At 43.9% G+C, this 18,998-nt stretch overlaps 1 protein-coding gene across 3 annotated transcripts in view; it reads right to left on the bottom strand.

Moving 5' to 3' along the window:
• Positions 1-17,510, bottom strand: part of robo3 (roundabout, axon guidance receptor, homolog 3 (Drosophila)) — a 117,425-nt gene extending 99,915 nt beyond the window's left edge. The window contains exon 1 of one of the 3 annotated variants that reach the window (XM_037467296.2): positions 17,052-17,510. In XM_037467296.2, the coding sequence (XP_037323193.2) occupies positions 17,052-17,205 (154 nt within the window). In that variant the 5' untranslated portion in view covers positions 17,206-17,510. The remainder of the gene's footprint in view (positions 1-17,051) is intronic. The other 2 variants (XM_037467295.2, XM_037467294.2) reach the window with 2 other exon arrangements.
• Positions 17,511-18,998: the final 1,488 nt, after the last annotated feature.

Here is an 18,998-nt window from a genome sequence, read left to right as displayed (position 1 = left end):
CTCTTCATCTGTCAGGATGCAGCAGGAAAAGTGATTGAACCCAAACTTTACGAGTGTTTCTAAGCTCTCCAGGAGCTCTCCGGGCTGAAGAGTGAGAGAACTTGGTTTGGTCTAACGACGGATCCCTGGAAACAGCCCTGAGAGGTTCAGGAACATTTTCCTCCACCCTTTGGGAACTGGAACTCAGAATGTTACGTGTCTAAATTGTTAAGTCTCTTTGTTTGGCTTTGTTTTTCAATCACAGCCACATTGCCAGAAGGAACACACATCTATGAAATACAAAGAGGACTCAAAGAAGCAGAGAAACCAGGAGTCTCCCAGTCAAGGCTACGCTCAATCTGCTGCCATTATGCTTCATGTACGCAGTGTTGAGTGCCCCAAAACACACATATCCATGAGTGATGAGTAGTGGGCGCGTCAGAGAGCCAGGGAGAGTGATGGATGAAGGTCCGTATATGAGGGTGGGACTAGCCTGTAGGGGAGCAATGACCCAAACAAAACACAACAATCCACACGTTCATGAGGAAACTGTGAAGGTGTAAAACATTCAAATTCCAGGAGCTTTAAAAGATTTCAGCCACTTGAAGCAGATCAATTGGAGCCATACAGACTGTGTGCCGATGACATGTGCATTACAGGTCTCTGTCCCCCTCTGGTGGTCAAACATGAACACAACATTCTTCGTTGCGCCACACAATCTGTTTGGTTGGTAATAAAAATCATCTCTAACACCAAGATTTAACACTACCCACGTGCAAGTTATTTATATGGATTCATATTTTTTTTTTCATTTAGTATTTGCTCAACATATGCAGCCAAAAACTAAGGTTGTAGGGAAGTAGCTGCTGAATGTTCACCTTTATGTGGTGCGCCATTAATACTGTGTTATGAACACAGATGTATTAACAAGTTGATTGGTCATATATGGCTTTAGAAAATGAAAGGCCAAGAATTTTTAGATTCTCATTTTTTCCTTTTTTCTTGAGAAGTACAGACTACAGTATGTTCCACACTGAATCGGCGAGTCATTCATTTTGTGTTAACCTCCAAGTAACAAACAGGAAGTGTCTAGTGATAAGATTCCTCCCAACCATATATAGATGGGGGCTGCTATAGAATGAGTTGCATTAGTGGAAGCTCAAACAGACAATAGCAGAAGGGGAGGACTTCCGTTAAGCTGCTCTGTGTTGAAGTGGAGACCGACGATAGGTGAGGATGTTGAAGAAGGAGATGGAAGGAAGGATTGGATCCTTCCTTCCTGCATCCTGCATCCTGCATCCTACACCCAACCACTGGTCGCCTTTTAAAATGACTACTTCCCTCACGTGAGAATTCTGACAGCTGTGAAAACCCTGTAGACTCCAGATGAGTGTCTGTGTCAGTCTGGAACAGTACATCACTTTTTATTGTATTTGTAACATTGGAAGTAAAACTGCATCATGACTGTGTCCCATCCTCCATCTCTTATCGTTGAAGTGGAGCCCGAGGCAGCAGCATCCCGCTGCGGTGCAGCAGCTCTCTGCTGACATCTGCTGCCGAATGCAGGTACTGCAGAGACAGGATGGTCGGGCTGGGTAAAAGTCTCAATGCACCTCTTCCCCTCTGCTGACTTTACATTCAGGAGGTACCTCATCAGCGCTGACTTAAACAGATGGATATTCAACTATTAAATGGTCAAACAAGTAAGAAGCTGTCGACGAAGGGATGAATGCGTTTGAGCTAAGAAGCAGAGGTCATTTGCAGAAACGGAAAAAGGTCATTCTCCATACAGGTTTGATTGATTTTTCTTTGAGTGAACAATGTATTACTGAAAATCAATAAGTAAAGTAGAAATATGAGCACTTCATTACTTGGGGGACCGTTTAGCTGCTGGTGTGAGGAGGCTGAGTTTTCCTCTGATGCCACTAGAGGGAGCCATACAACTATGAGTCACGCTGTGTGACTTTGTGTGAGTACATATCACTGGTCTGTTTGTCTTGAGGGTTAAAATATATTATACTGGTATTGCTCACCACTAAATGGACTTTCTTTCCCAGAGGTTCTCAACAGCAGGTATTTCTCCAAAGAAGCCAGCTCCATCTCAGAGTCATCAAACCAACATGGTCTCCAAACCCAGAGGTAGCATGGCTGCTATATGAAAACACATAGGTGTGTTCAAATGGAAAGGCAGTGGTGTGGATGTACCTCTGTTCTCCAGGTGGATTTGTTGTCTCACAGTCAGACGGCTTCGGTTGAGCTCCGTCACACCTCTGCCCCCTGACATTTGCTTTCATGTGCGTGGGCTTTTTGGACTGCCAAAGCGCTTTCAAACACAAAGCTCCAGGTATAAAGGGAGGGCAGAAGTGAGCGGTGGGAGGGGGGGGCACAACCTCCCCTCCTCTGCTGCCTCCCTCACACTCTCTCTGTCAATGGGCCTAGGGGGGCAGTTACTAATCGAAGGAGACTCCTTCTCCTCTCCTCTCTCCTTATGCATGATCTTCTCTTCCTTCTTTCTGTGTTCTCACACTACCACGATGTACGCATCATGTGAGCAAATCAAAGCTCTGTGTTGCTCTCTCAACACGTTTAATAGAGAGCTAAGCCTGATCTTTATTTTATTATTATTAAGAAGCAACAAATGAGCTGGGTTGAAGTAAGTTAACCTTGACAGAGGCATAAGGATCATTCTTATTAAATTATGTTATCACTTGCTTATTTGAAACTGCAGATTGGGACAGAAGGGAGGCAGTTTATCAAATAATGAGCAAATTAATAAATTCTATTTGAATATAATTACATCCAAAATTGTAATGAGCGCAGCCTTCATGCTACCACCTGGATGCTTCTGTTTTCAGAGCAACAACATTTCTATCTGTTTGAACAATGTCGTGCCTAAAAACCACAGCGCTGTTTGCTAATAACTTTTTTGCATATAATTCTCAAAGTCAGTCAATCTGCAGTTTGCTGCGAACGAAGCAGGCCGCCGGCCATCGGTTGTGCTTATGTAGATTGGAGGTGACTCGCGCTTCACACCCACCTCACAGGCTTTGTGTAGCAGCCCCGTCCCGTCAGGGTGACCACAGCCGCAGCTCAAGGTCGAGTCGTGACATCAGACGGTGACATCACTGCTGTCACGACCTCAGGAGGGTGAGGTGAGCCTCCCCCGGCTGTTTGTCTCATTCTGCCACCGTCACCTGTTGCATCCACTTCATCACGAGGTCATGTGGTCTGTTCCGTTTGTTTCTGATAAACTGGCCGTAACATTGACTATGACAGGATATGTTATATTGATATAATATTTTCCCTTTATTAACATAGTGAGATAATGCAAGGCTTTAGCAGAGGTCTGAACAACAGACATCGATGTTAAAAGGTAAGAGACAGTATGACATCACACCAACACATGAGTGAATCGTAGCCAGGAGTCTGCTTTTTAATTACTGGTACGGATACATAGTGGTCTCATAGCATCCTTGAAATATATTTTATTATGTATTAAAAAAAGGACTCTGTTTTTATCTGTATTGTTGGATGGTTTTGTCCAATGCAACTTGTCAGGTTTGACTCCAAATCATACCATGTTGTCAAAAATCACAGTCTTCAAAAACCTTTGTCTGTACTCCAGGAATAATTCTAACAAACTTGACCTCCTGGCACACTAATGGTGACCTGCTGCGAACCCCGGCCAGGAGGGCAGCTGCTTCAGCAACGCGCTTCCCTCAAAGGTCCAGAGGCACAGATTATTATAAATAAGTTATAAGCCTAAAAAGGACTCGAGGGCCGCAGAACTGTAAACAGTGAGCTGCTCTTTAGTCGGCCGCTTTCTGACCCATCACTCAGTCACAGCTCTTTCATCTTTTTTATATTCAAAATAACCCACAGGAATGTATGAATGAAGTGGTAGAGGTATAATAGCATGATAATTACATTTAACAATGATGCAGTAGCACACACAAAACAATATGTGATTGATCATTATAAGTGAAAAACAACTTTAATTATTACTTATATCTTATTTTTCTGTACTCGTCATACCTGCACGCCCAATGTGAGCCTCATCATCGCTTCCTGGGCTGAGCACAATGAATGAGTGTAATGATAATAATGATTATTATGCAACGTAGGGATTATGGTGCACCGTTGCTATGTGAGGGTGTAATAATGCTCTAATAAGAGAATCTAATGAGCTGTCTATGAAGATATATCTGTAAGTGTCCTCATCCGTCTAACCTTGAACGCTACGAGCTGATTTAATGGACTTAAGTGAAAAAATCAACCATCTATCTCAAACTCTATTCCTGTAGGCTGCTTCCTCAATGAGTGAGTGACATGTTGGTGGTCCCGGAGGGAGTGATCCAGCTGTAATGAGGGATAGAAACAGCATGCAGCAAGTGCACGTGTTAACATATGCACGGACTGCAGTAGTCAGAGGCTTCCTGTGAGTTCCACCCCGCTCACTCTGTGACTGTGTACAATTTTGCTCAGCAACAACTTATTTACATTTATGTCAGTGCATACAGAATTCTGGGGGAGTATGATAGCTGCACTGCAAAGAAGAGCTGTCACACACACACACACACACACATTTAGCACTGTGCCTCTGCATTATGTGAGCAGTATTTAGAGCAGCGTGGACAGGCGATGTGTCAGTGGCCCCCGCTGGCTGTGGGCAGCAGCGAGACCCTGATTAGTGCTAATGAAGTGTTGATGCGTTTAACAGGGTGCTCATGGATTACAGTCATGTTTGTGTAAGTGAAGCTGCGCTAATGAGGCTAATTGCATGTGAAACGTGAGCTCGACTGCGGCGTTGTGAGCTCCACCTGTCGCTGCTGATTTACCTTTCATGGAGCACTGTTAATCTGCTTTTATAACGCAGAGTCCCTGCACTGATTTGGTAGTCTGCCCAGTGGAACTGATGGTTTGACCTCTAACCCCTTGTTCCATCCCCCCTCCACCTGTAAAATGGACGTCTTCTACTCTCAACCACTTCCCGCTACGTTCCCGCTTTGTTTCCATGGCGACTTGCCCTTAACCTTCCGCCAGCCTTCCCTCATGGCGTCCCCCCCCCCCCCCCTCTTCCACTCCTCTCCCCGGTCTCTGTTGCTCTCAGCCTGGGAAATCAGCCTAATAAATAGCTTTATGGTAATCAGGCTGCTGAGCGGTGTGCAGAGCTGCCAATCTCAATACACTTATTAAAGTACCCGAAAATGTCAGTCTCCCGTGTTGCCCTGTTGCCGACCCCCCCCTCCTCACTTTTTCACTCACTGCGAGTCGTCGCTGTGTTCTGCTGTCGCGATCCATATCCTGGCTGTGTGGTTCCCTCTCTGTGATGATGATGTGTGTAGCCGTCCTTCAGAGGTTCTCTTCATGTACGGGTTACTGGATGCACGGCCCAGAGTGTGCACTCACTATCGGAGTCACAGCACGGGGGCTGTGATACAGATTGAATACAGCCAGATATATTACATTGCGTCCAATTTCAAGTAGAAAGAGCACGCCACTTTACCGAAAAGGACTAAAAGGTTAAACAAAGTTTACTTTTCTATGTAAACCATAATCTGTGAGGAGTTGTTTGGGTTTGATTTTACTGATAACATTTCAGAACTGTCATGGTCAGGCTCCAAGTTAAATATCTCTTGTGATCGACACCACAGCCTGACCGGGGGGGGGGTGGCTTAAGAAATATCTTCATAAACATCTCCGACTGATGAAGTCCGGTGCATCTTCCTATTGATTCTGCTACCTGCTTTCTCTATTTGCCTTTAAAACTTAACTTAAAAAAGAGCATCATCTGTGGAGTTGATTGCAATTATTATTCAGAATATATTGTAATGTGACATTTGGATTACAATCCACAAAAGTCTGCAAGTGCATGAATCAATTGTTTTTATAATGATGTCTTGCTCAGATTGAAAGAATCATTTGTTATTGATAATGAATCCCTTTTTTTTCTCCATGTAATGCAGATAGCAATGTGTAAATCAAACTTGCTGTAAGAATGCTGATTCTGGGGAGTATGTCATTTAAAAAATAGCAACATCTACCCTTTATTTATATTTTTAACTAGGTATCAAATTAAATATTTCCCCTGATGGTTTTACGTGTCCCTGCCTCCATTGAAACTACTCAGGTACCTTCATAAAGCCAAAGAGAAACCCTGTGTTTCCTCTAAAGATCCCCCCCTCCTTCTGAGAAGTAATCTTGCGGGTTGAAATTGGAGTCATCGGGGCTTTCGCCCCTTCAGAGAATTGGCTACGTAGCTCCAATCTACAATGTAGCCTGACGGTGCAGCTGGTCCTCCTCTGCTCCTCCACCCTCACCTGCTCCCATATGATGCTGTGTTTACCCCCCACCCCCCACTCTGTGAAATACAACCCTGCGCCGCAAAATCACTCTGTTCACTCTTCATCTGTTCATGTTTGACATAGTCTTCAAATGTCATCACCCACTGTCCCCCCCCCCTCCCCCCCTCAGCGTCTCCTCCACAGCCATCTAGCATTCAAAATAGATTTGGAGGCTTTGAAGCAATGTGTCAAAGCTTCCCATCGGCTCTCCTGGTCACAGTGTCTGCTGGAGCTGAAGGAAGGTAGACCTCTATGCCATTGACTCCTCAGAGTGGGATGACTCTGTCGGCAAAGTCAGCAACTCTTGCCAGATTGGATTTGGATAAGTCAATGAGCTGGGCCATGAGTTGGATACGACATGCAACATGCAAACAAACTGCTCTCAGATATACGTCTGTCATGCTGCCCTTTTGTTTGGTTCTAGGACAAAGTAACTACACATTCTGTTTTGTTTTAGGGAGCCAGGACAAAGCATCTGCAGGGGGAACAAACATTTCAGCCACTGAATATTTTACAATATCTTTGTCAGGATGCCTGTCCGATTCACCTCTGTTTCCCCTGATCCCCTCCCCTCGTGTGTGTGTGTCAATCCCCTGATTTGATATTCCACGTGCAGCGTTCTCCCCTGCCGGCCCCCAGATGCCTCCCATGGCCACGCCCGTGATGGAGGCCACAGCTGCACAAAATCCAGCAGATTACCCTGCTGACTGACACACCAGATCCACGTCAGTATTTAAACCCTGGTTCTGCAGTCCCCCGGTTGTGAGTGTGGACAGTCCACAGTGGCATTCCACGGGGAGACACGGTTGATCCCTTCGTGCTGCTGTAAATAAAGATCCACTCACACCACTCACTGTGTGTCTCTTCTAATATACAGCCCAAGCCTTTACCAGGGAAACGGATGTATCTGAGTCAGTGGTGCATTCAAATCACATGGAAGATAGTATAGAAGTGCTCCAGGTTTATCTACATGATGCCGTCTGTAGCGTGCATGCGATGGAGTTTCTTCACACATGTTTGTGGACGTTCCTGAAGCTAATTAAAGTGACTGTGAGGCTACAGTCACTTTAATTAGGCAAAAGTTAGCCTTTCCAATTTGACTGAATGTGGCCTTGGCCAATGCAGGCAACGTTTTCATAAATGTCAAAATTACAATATCCTGCAGATATTACTCTTAGTACATAATTACATTTATACCACAGCAATTAAAAGTGAACTTCAGTACTGATCACTCCATGCTTGTCATTCGGAGACAGATGAGGAGAAACAGACAAAGACAAGAATATTTCTCAAGTAAATTCACTTACACTTTAGTTTGCCTAGTGTGAGTCAGTCAGTGTGTGTGTGTGTGTGTGCGCGTGTGTATGACCGTCGTAGGGGGGTCATGTGGGTCACAGGTTGACTTGATTAATTAGTGTTTTTTCAGTCATTTCCTGGTCAGCTACACACACACACACACACACACACAATCTAGCTAATGAATCATTATTGGCACATTGCATGAAAGATACACTGAGGCATAAATTGAGATCATGCATCAAATAATAATGAACAAATCACACCATGGATGGGTTTATTGCTGCGGCATGCTGGGTATAATTTCTGCATTCGTCTGGTATGGAGCGAGTCCATTTATGGATCTTTTTTAACACTGCTATTAGAAGAGCAGTATTTTTATGCTGGTGATTTAGCCCTCATTTGTTCACTGTAGTGCCGCTGAAATCAATGGTCTCATTTCCAAGGAGAGTCAGCCAGGGCGTCTACAATTAGATGCAAAGGGGGGGCAGGAGGAAACAAGGGGAATAAAGGGAAATGGGAAATGAAAACTGTGATCAAGTCTGCAAAGAAAATCTCATTAATGAAACACTTTCAAGTACTTTCATATTCAATGGTGTCATGTGACTTCACAAATGAAAAACACGACTCCTGCAGAGGGGCATGACTTCATGGCTCCCTCTGTTGGACCACTGAGGTCCATTCTAATGTAAACCAAAAATAGAGGATTCAAATTCAAATTTGGCAGTTGCTTGCTTGCTTCAACAGTTTTTTTAAACAATGCCTTTCTGTTTCTGTTTACACCGGAGAGAATAACGGAATTGCGTTGATAGAGTTCAACTTTTGATTGCTGAGATGATCTAATTGGTTCCATTTTTTTTTTTCACAGGTGCATCCTGGTTAACCAATAACGAAGTTTATTTTTTCAACGCAGCACGAGACTTTAGTTTACAATGATGAGTTTGTGTGCAGGTATGTTTTTTTTAAGTGTGCATTAGAATAAAACAGACAAAGTGCTCCTGGTTCATTCAGCACAGCTGGTCAAAAGATGGACTACATTCGTTAGTGCTTTCTAGAACTTTGCCAAGTACCAGCTGTTGGGCTTGCCAATTGAAAGCAAACGGTATGACTCATTTTGATCATATACTAAAATACTGCATAACACTCACGCCGATGCATGATCAGCCATAAATTAGCATGCAGAGAAACATTATTTTCCAAGTGAGAGGGAGAACATATGGTATAGTGCACAGTATCCCAGTGCTTTTATGCTTTAGTATTCATAGGCATGCATGGCCAATTGTGTGAACACTGCTGGGTTGTCATTGTATGTTTCTTTTCTACCAATGGATTCAGAAAATAATTGGAAGTGGGATTGTGATGTGAAATGGATTCTGGAGATTGCTGTATTACTGTCGCTGTGTGTGTGTGTGTGTGTGTGTGTGTGTGTGTGTGTGTGTGCCTCAGAGAGAGAACAACACTGAGGAAGAGATTTGTCATGCTTACACATATGGCTTTTGTGATTTCACTTGTGTGTATGTTCTATATTGACATTGACATGTTTAGGTAGGCCTATGCAATTTGTTTGTGTGTGTGTATCGAGGAGATTATAACAATCAGTTCACTCAAGTATCATTTTACTGCACCAACAAAACAAGCACAAGAACAGATGCCATGAGATGCTAATATCAATTTACATAATAAAAAAAACATTTCCCACCTTAAACATTTCCTACTAGTAGTCTATAATTGTGATGCAACACCTGTGACACCACCTCATCACTAATGGCACTGATTGGAATAACTCATCGTACTCAGTGAAGATGAAGATGGGTTACGGGGGCGGGTTGTAGATGGATCAAGGGTCACGACCTCTCTCGGTGACCCGCGAGTCATGAGCACACTTAACCCCTCATTTGGCCTGACCTCCTCCTTGTGCGTGAGCAGCCGGCCTCGTTAATAGACTCAAGCCGGAGTTGTTGAGAGTAGAAGGTGCGGGGGGCTTTATGGGAGCCGCTGATTGAGGGGAAAAGCTTGTGTGTTTGCAGTGTGCAAGCGTGCATAGTGTGATTCCATTGATGGAATTGATTAAAGTGTTGTGCATGTTAATGTCTTTAAGACGTTAGGAAATGTATTGGCTACACCAAAAAAATCCTCTTTGTGCTAGAAAAAAAAGCAGAATTCATGGGAATTTTCCATTTGAAGTAATTGAATGACCCCCTGCACCAAGGCATTCATTTCCAAAGAACATTCAAGTCACCCAGTGTGAGACAACAGTACTATGTTTGAAAAAGTGACGTTTGTTAATTTGACCCCTTTAGAGAATGCAGTAGTTTTCATTTAATTTAAACTCTTTATGTTGTTATGGTAACACATTTTGTCTACTACTGTGATAAGAGCTGCATCATAAGACAGAGGCTTACTGTCACTATGGAGAGGGGAAATAAGTTTGTGGAAGGACGTGCGGCTTTAGAGTGAAGAGTCTAATGCAGTGTGTACTAGTAGCATCCCATTGTTTTTATTTATAGGACCGAATACAGCAACCACTGGTTCTAGTGTTAGAAAGGACAATAATAATCAATATTCATTGTTAATATTTTCATCATTGAAATACATTGAGAAAACTTTCGGTGCTTCCTGCAGACCTTTACTTTAAGGGGTGCAGTAACATTCATATGGAGGAGACAACAAAGATGTTTTCTACTCTCCAGGTCTCTGTTTCTTCAAATGTTAACGATGTGAATTGGTCAATAAAATGTGAACTCAACACAACTATTTGTTCACCCAAATGCATTTATTTCTCCATTCAAATTACTGGTGGGACCAGGCCTCTATCCTCCCTGCCTCTGTAATGTGGATGTGGATGTTCTTTTGCATTTTTTTAAAGCACTGATTTTTGCAAATTGGACTTAAAATGAAATTATTGCATTGGTAATATAATAGTATTTGTATTTTATATTCACATCCAGCCCACCAGAAACTTTTTCAATATATTTTCCCACACTTGAGAACTTTATTAAATCTCATAATATGGAGCTCCTGACAGGTCATTTGTAGATCGGACCTGCAGTGGTAATAAAAGATGCTGTAGGAGAACGAGGAAATAAACGGAATGTTGATTTTCCAACCTTTAAAGCTCAGAGGTCCCGTCAGCTTCTCTGCGTACCATCTGTCATTCAGGAACAAAGCTGCATTATCACACTCCCATCTCCACAGGCTTAGCACAGCTCTCCCTCCCACAAACAGTGGGCCCCTCTGACTTAGAATTCTAGGGAGTTGCCGTCCCCCCTGATCCAAACATTACTTTTTTTATTTTTGCAAATCCATGACAGAAATCCCTGACCCCGTACCGCACCGTATGGCTAAATGTAAGCTCCAATCTTACAGCTTCATCACAATGCAATCTGTCTGCGCTTAGCAGCAAAGGTTGTTGTGTGGGGGGGAAGTAGCCCAAAGAAGCTGTTATACAACTATCTGCTACTTAGGAAGCAGCATCTCGCGTGCGTCTCTCTCCCCCCTCCTTCTCCCCCCGGTAATCGATTCCATCACAGATGCTGCCTAATTTCCATCCCTACTCTGTTATGTACATAACTCTGCATAGTATGGATAATGGGGGGGGGGGAGCAAGTGTGCAATGCACTGTAGGAAAAGGTACACACATAATAGGTCTCTCTTTTCTTCTTGTTGCTTGGAACTAAAGTAGAATAAAGTTTATTTCTAGTGCTGTACCTTTATTTCCATGATAAAGTGGCAATAAAATATAGTTTTGGAGAAAATCCAAGTGCACACAGCATGCGGGAACTTTTACAATCTCCAGAAACAGAATTTCAAATGGGTCAATGACGGTACATGGGGGACAATGGTTCAACTGAGGAACATGCTAGAGCTACAAATCAGGGCTTCATATTTTAATTGTGGTTGATAAACCCATCAGAGATGTCTGGTGGAAACGGTGATGGAGCGGCTCCAGATGATAGCAGCTACGTGGAGATGATCCAAGGATCATTGGATTACTGTCTTCACTGTGCCGCTCGTGGACCGCCTGACGTTATTCATCCTCAACTGAAAGAAACCAAGGAGGCTACTTGAAGGGGGGAGGAGGTAAAGGGGCAAAGAATGGGAGGAGAAAGACAAGAAGTCGGTGAAGTGGGTAAGACAGTTATTTATTTAGCGGAAAACCACAAACAAACAAATAAAGTGTTTTATACTGTGGTAAAATAACAGCTGTGCAACATCAGTCAAGCTTTATTCTGAATAACACATCTGGTGAACACTTCAAAAACGTTATGAGGATGAACGCCATTGATTGTCTGATTGTTGAACTTGAAGTGCTCCCCTTTGTAGACATTTACAAAAATTACTAAATAAAAAGTTAATCTTCTGAGAAATCCTCCACCATGTTAAATAGACTGTACTTGAATTTCTCTTTTCTATTCTACATACCACTCAAAGCTCTTTAACACTGCTATCATACCTGCACACAGGTACTTTGATTCACCCATTCACACACTGATAACAGGAGCTACGACACACAGCGCCACCTGCCCATCAGCCACCAACATTGACACCATTCACACAGTGTAGTCACAGCTATGGAAGCAATGTTGGGACAGCAAGTGTCTTATTGCCCCAGGACACTTTGACATGGACGCTAGAGACGCCAATCCGCTGACTGACAGTTGCGACGCCACAGTCGCCGCCATCACAACAATCAATGAAGAATAACCTTTTGTAGTATGTTTATGGATTCACACGTTAACACGTCTTTGATCAATGGCATAAATTTGAACTCCTCACCATTGATTCACACATGAATCCAGTGGCCACATCTAATGATCCGGACGGATCGCCGCCTCAAGGTCACACTTTCACAGGAGGCGGCGTTTGTGCCTGAGTACCTGGTGACTCTGAATTAGTGTGCATTTCGGTTGGGTTTGAGCATTCACCACCTCACTGTACAGGGTTAAGGCCGTGCACGTGGCTGGCTTTTGGTGTTAGCGAAATCAGACTAAAGTGAGGACGAGAGGAGACAACCAGTGGTTCCCATCTCTTGGCTTCTGCTATGAACAAAGATGTTTGGCTTTGCAAGTGCTCCCTGGAAATCTACATTAATAATGCATCTCTACTAGCTGGTAATTCAGTGAATAAATAAGCAATACAGCAGCAGGGATGGAGTAGATCTAGTGGGAAGCAGTCTGAACCGTAGTAACCATTATTGTTCCGTCTCCTGCTCTAGGCACCCACTTCTCCAGGTTTACATCATGCTTTATGCAGGTACTGGCTGGATTCACACAGCTCCAAATTGACAGTCGGCACCACGCACCCTACACGGGGAAGTAATGAAAGCTAAACCTTCCTCTCAGAGCTTCTGGTGGGCTTCGGGGCACCCTGGTGCTAGCCTTCCTTCTGTAGAGCAGGCTTGACTGCATGATAAAATACTGATTTGCACCGATTCCGATTCTACGGGCAGCTCTGCTTTCTTCTGCGCAAATACAAATCCGTCAAGGGGGGTATAGGCTGCTTTTATGGGATTTGCATATATTAATATTTAGTAGTAATTAGCAGGAAAATATAATTGAACACACATATTCACCGTTAATGATTTCCTGGCAGATCTATGGTGAAGAGAGCAAAGGGGAGACTACTTGACCCCTGCGATGGGACAAATGGCTGCATTAGAGGCCATCATTTACACTACATACACACACAACAACACAGAAAAGTAGCACAAATCAACATCTCCAGCTGCTTCAATGCAAAGACGATGTATCTAAATGCACTTATATACACTTCAAATTTGGGCTTTTGGCATCTAATTTATCGAAATATTCCCCCTACATTAACAGCAATATGAAATGATATGATACCAATTATATGTCCGGCCTGATTATTGTAAACAATTTCATTAATTTACAGTAGCCAGTCTAATCCGGGCGTTTACACAGCAGAGAGAAAAGTTGTCCATGCTCCTCTTTTTGCATGACGCATGTGCGCTCCCATTAAAATCTGTTGACGAGCCAAATATCTCTTTTTCTGACAAGTGCACCTGTTCCCCCAGGTCCACATATTGATTATGCAGTCAGATGTTGCATCCACAATTGGATGTGTGAGAGAAGAGATCTTTGTTCTTTTAACTGCATGAATGGTTTCTATATGACTTTCATAAGTATTTAAGACCATCGTCATCGGGTTTGACTCCCTTAGACGCAGCCTCCTTCAGCTTAGACTCCACTGGGGCAATACCTCAGTACCCCCCTTAAACCTAAATGGGATCATTATCCACCCCATCCCTAAATGCAATGGATCTTACAGTGGTGGCTGGTGGATTTTTTTTTGGTAGGGCCACCCAATCAGTTTCAGTAAACATCCCAGTATAATTCAATGGGAAAAAAGACATGGATTATAAAAGCCCCACAAAACGACACACAATGAATTGTTTTCACGTCCTGGTTGTGTGTGCTCGCCATAGTCCCGTGTGCGTCGCAGCTGGATAGCAGAGTTAACTTTAACACGGCGACGTGACAGAGTTATCACTGCGGTCAACCAGCCTTTACTTCCAAACACGGCATTAGCACGTAGCTAACTAGCTAGCTAAACCTACCGGTGTAGCATCTCAACATAGAGCCCAAAACTGAATGTATTTTAGGACTCTGAAATGATATATCACTCATTAACTTTAATCAGTGATTGGCTAAACTGCTTTTTAGACCCGCCTCATCGGGTCACGACCCGAGCCTAGCTGAGACATGCGGAGAGGACGTGCAAGAAAAGCACATATTTTGTGCAGATATCTTAATTTACAAATAATACTGGGTATATTTCATGTTTCAAAAAACACAAAGAGACATATTGACTACTTCTAAAAAGTATTTTTAATATAATTAAAAATCATTATAATGTTTTTATTTTTGGGGGGCTCAAGGTGGGGCCATGCCCCATTGCCCTCTATGGACCAGCCGCCACTGCACCCTTAATCCTAAACACAATACTCCCATACCGCTCTGATCCCTAAACGCAACCCCCCCGTACCCCCCCTTATCCCTAATGTGATAACTATATAACCCCCTCTGCCCTGAATGCAATGCATCCATACCTCTCTTATCCCTAAACGCAATACCTCCACACCCCCTTATCACTAGATAAAACAGAGAGAACAGAGAGGGTTCGATACAGGAAGAGAGAAGGTGTAAGAGAACTAATAGATAAACCTGCCGTGGCCCAGCAGTCCACTATAGTGCTTTGTTTGAGTAAATTGTCCATTATTTCACAAATTGGTTATCGGGCCACATTGATTTTCCCATTGAGCCTCCCTCTGAGCTCCAGGTCGACCCACACAAGCTGTCCACCCACTGCCCTGCTATTGAGCTTCTCGCCTGGATGCCCACGGCTTGACCGGCACCCCCCACATACAAACTTAAATATACACACTGATGAATCAGCACATAATGGTTGGTGAAATACATCTCAATTATGAGAAAAAAAGCGGTGCATCAATTCAAATCTGAGAAAAAATAACAAAGATGTGAAATAGTCAGATACTATATAAAGAAACTGGTATTGATTTCTGCAGCATCTGGAAAGTTAGATATCAGTGTATTCTCTCCATGCGATCAATCCATTTCCTTCACACTGGTTAACAACAGATACTTTGTCTCATTGATCACTGATTAGTAGAACTATTACGTCCACCCCGTCTTAGTTTACACTCCCAGAATGTGCAAATGGCGCTTTAAGATAGGGAGGAGATACAGTTTGTGGGCAGCTCACGTGAGAGACCATTTGAAACCAGATAGATTCATTGTTCCTCCTCGCCTCTCATGCTTAGTTCATCATCCGGCCGCTATAGATCCTCACAGTCGACACCACGCTCAATCTACACTCTATTAGAGCTTGTGGATGAGAGGAGGGATGCAAGGAGAAAGAAATACAAGAGTGAGAACACTGAAATAAGCTATAAACTCACACAGCACCACTGCTGCTGCAGGCTGGTTATCAGCACATCTACCCTTCACACCCATGACCACTCATCAAAAGACAAATGCACACTGACTCCCTACATGCACGCACACACTCAATGACCCTGCCACTGGCTCCAACCAGTCGATGCACACAAGCTGGGAAGCAGCTGGATATTTTAGAAAATGGCTCAGAATTCAAATAGAAAAGAGTAAGGATGAAGAGGAAGGAAAGAAGAGACGGAGGAAGGGAGAGGAGGAAAAGACAGAGAGAGAAATAACTAGAAAAATAACAGAGGAAATGAAGTTGGGAAGGGGAAGGAAAGAAATAAAGAGAAGGAGAGTGAGGAAAGCGGAGTAGGAAGACAGCAAGGCAGAGAGAGAGAGAGAAAAGGAAGGAGAGAAGGAGGGAGGGAAGAAAATAAGCAAAAGCAGATACACCTGACAATTCTGTGTGTGTGTCATGTGTGCGTGCATGAGCACAAGTGTGTGTGCATGCACGCATGTGCACATGTGTGTGTGTGTGTGTGTGTGTGTGTGTGTGTGCGTGTGTACGTGCATGTGAATGTGTGTGTGTGTGTGTGTGTGTCGCTAAATGCACAATGGTATGCACTGACATGAAGACAAAGCTCTGGTGCTCATTAAAGCAGACATCAAGGTGATGTGTTGACTTAACTCTCCTGCACCCGCACACATACACACACACACACACACACACACACACACGCACGAGCAGAACTGCTCGTTACAGCGTTAATAAGCACGGAGTACAAACACCATATAAAACCGGGAAAACTTTCTGGAATTTCTCATGGAGAACAGCAGGGACGAGCTGCTGTGAGCTCCATCAGTGACAAAGAGCCCGTGCCAAAAGTTGAGGAGATGTGACAGCTCCGGTGCGTCGTGCCTCACAGCAGACGGCTTCATTTAGCAGCATAGCGAGCGGGCACAACTGAGCGTGTTATTGGATGACGGCGTCTCTGTCCCTTTCTCTCACAGCCCACAAAAAACTGTGCCTGCGTCTGATCCCAGCGTGCTTCTAACATCTAATGGACAGGTTTTTGACAGGAAGACTTATAATGAGGCGATTATTTATTCCCCTTGCACAAGGACACAAGTCATGCTGTAGATTGCTGTATCCAAATAAATGGATGGATTACCTTGAACAAAAACATCAATTATCCTTATAGTGAAATCAGCAATTGTTTTACTCTATTAACCTTATGGTTATGAGCTGTTTCTAGGAGTTCTTACACACTCGTTATACATGTGATATCTGGTGTGAGAGCAGCAGATCTCAGCTTTCCCTCGTCTGATTTTCAAAGATTTATCTATTCATCTCACACTCCACATCACCATCGCAAAAACACACCTCAAACAAAGGTGTTTTCTCAAGAAACCCTTTAAGTGCTCTGCTTTGGGGAAGAGGGAGCAGAGGCAAACCAAAGGGAGGTTAAGTGATGGGTGGGGGGTGTGAGAGTGGAGTCCCTGCGCTTACCGTTGAAGCCGCTGAAGTTGCCCCAGTCGAGCAGTGAGCCGTTGAAGGAGGGCATGGTGCTGTTATAAAACGCATCGGTGCCGTTGGACGGGTTCCGCATGGTGTCGGTGAACAGGTTCATCTGCAGCAGGGTCTTGATCAGGTAGCGCAACATCTTTGCCGCACAGAGGGACCCTCACGGTCCCCTGAGGGTCTCAGCGTGCCTCTCTGTCTGTCTGTCCTTTTAAAGATCGCAGTCTGTCAAATGCATATATACTCCTCACTAAGAGTCAAACAGATGTCCTCTTGATCCCGAGTTGATTCAAAATGACTAATACAAACTAAAAATAATATGCATTTTGACGATAAAGATGATCTATTTCGATAAAAAAAAGTAGATGAAAAGGACGTCAAAGTTCAGCTGATTGGCTGACTGCGGATGTCAGAGTGGGTTTGGGCCCCCCCTCACTGTGATGCTCTCTGCTTCCTTCCCAGCATCGGATTGTTCCGTCCTCCTTGTTCCTTTTGTTGTGGGATCACATAACTTCACACCCTGTCTGCCGCTTCGCACTGAACAGCCTCTCGCTGGTGTGAAAGAATCCAGCGATGTGACGGTGACCCCTTCGGATTTGCTGCTCTCCGCTCTCCAACCCCTCCCTCTGGCTCCTCCTGTGTCCCTCCCTCCCTCCCCCTCCTGCTCTCCCTCTCTGTGATGGGGTCCCCGGGGGTCCAGAGGAGAGAGAGAGACAGCAGGTGCTGTTGGCAATAAATGTTTAATTATTACATTAATAATCATCCCAGGGGCTGTGAATTTAGGGCGCTGGAGGAAAAAGACTTACTGTCATTGTCTTTCCAATAAACCATACACAGTGCCATACAGTATACATAAAGGCATTCAGTTGGTGCTAGGTAAACAAACCATGGGCGAGCTAAGCTCCTGAGGCTGTTTGTTCTTGTCTTTGTCATCAACACAAACTGGACATTGTCTCAAAAAAAGGAACATACTCCATTTGTCTTTGGGAAAGGTTTTATAGCATGTGCGAGTTGCAGGTTTGTTAGCAATCGACTTAATAATGCTGTATATTGCGACAAAAAAAAAAACGTGTGTATATGAATTTGCAATGCCCAAAAAAGGATTTAGAATTCAAAATGTAGTCCAAGGAAAATTTGGAAATATTTAGGGATTATTTTAAAGAATTTCAACAATGGTTCCTTTTAATAATCCTCATAATCTTAAAGTGGAAAATAGAACAGAAACATTAAAGTATCAACAAATAATCTGCTAAAAGTCAAACTTCCAGCAGTTGAGCTGTTGTTTCTTGTTCATCTAAGGAAGGAGAGCGTGCTTTCATTGGGACAACACAAATCCCGCTGCATACCTTAAATCATGCTAAAGCAGTGATTCTCAACTAGTGGGTCGCGGGCCTTTGCATGGGAAAATAAAAAAGGAAAAAAATAAATAAAATAAAATAAAATAAAAAAAATCATCCTGTGATTTTATTTTGAAGGGACTTTTTCTAATGCAGCGGAGTGTTTTTTTTTTGCCGGCTCGTCCGCCCATGTTTTAAGTCAAGCGCGGCAATTACAACGGGGAAAGATAAGACTGGCGCCGCAAAGAAAACCGCTACCACCCCCCCGTTGACCGGCTTGTCATTAAGGGGTGATGGTGGGTCCCGGAGCCAGAACGGTTGAGAACCACTGTGCTAAAGCATGCAATGGCCCTAATGCATAGTCTACATATCATCAATGATGTGCACGTGACATGTGGTCGCATGTGGTTTCTCAGACGGCCCACTGACAGCCTCAGTGTGACTCCTATTAACGATGCCCGTCCTCCATCAGGGCCCTGTCCTCCCGTTTCATCACTGGGACAATGGAAGCCAGCCCGCCGACAAAGTTGCCGTGACGACCCCTGTCCCATGCCCTTCTTGTGGAGTCCTTTCCGCTTCCTGCCCTCAACTGTCTCCT

The sequence above is a fragment of the Pungitius pungitius genome, chromosome 16, assembly GCF_949316345.1.
Source record: "Pungitius pungitius chromosome 16, fPunPun2.1, whole genome shotgun sequence".
Taxonomy (NCBI): Eukaryota; Metazoa; Chordata; class Actinopteri; order Perciformes; family Gasterosteidae; genus Pungitius; species Pungitius pungitius.
The sequence above is the reverse complement of the archived record's forward strand: the minus strand, read 5'-3'. Positions and strand labels throughout refer to the sequence as shown.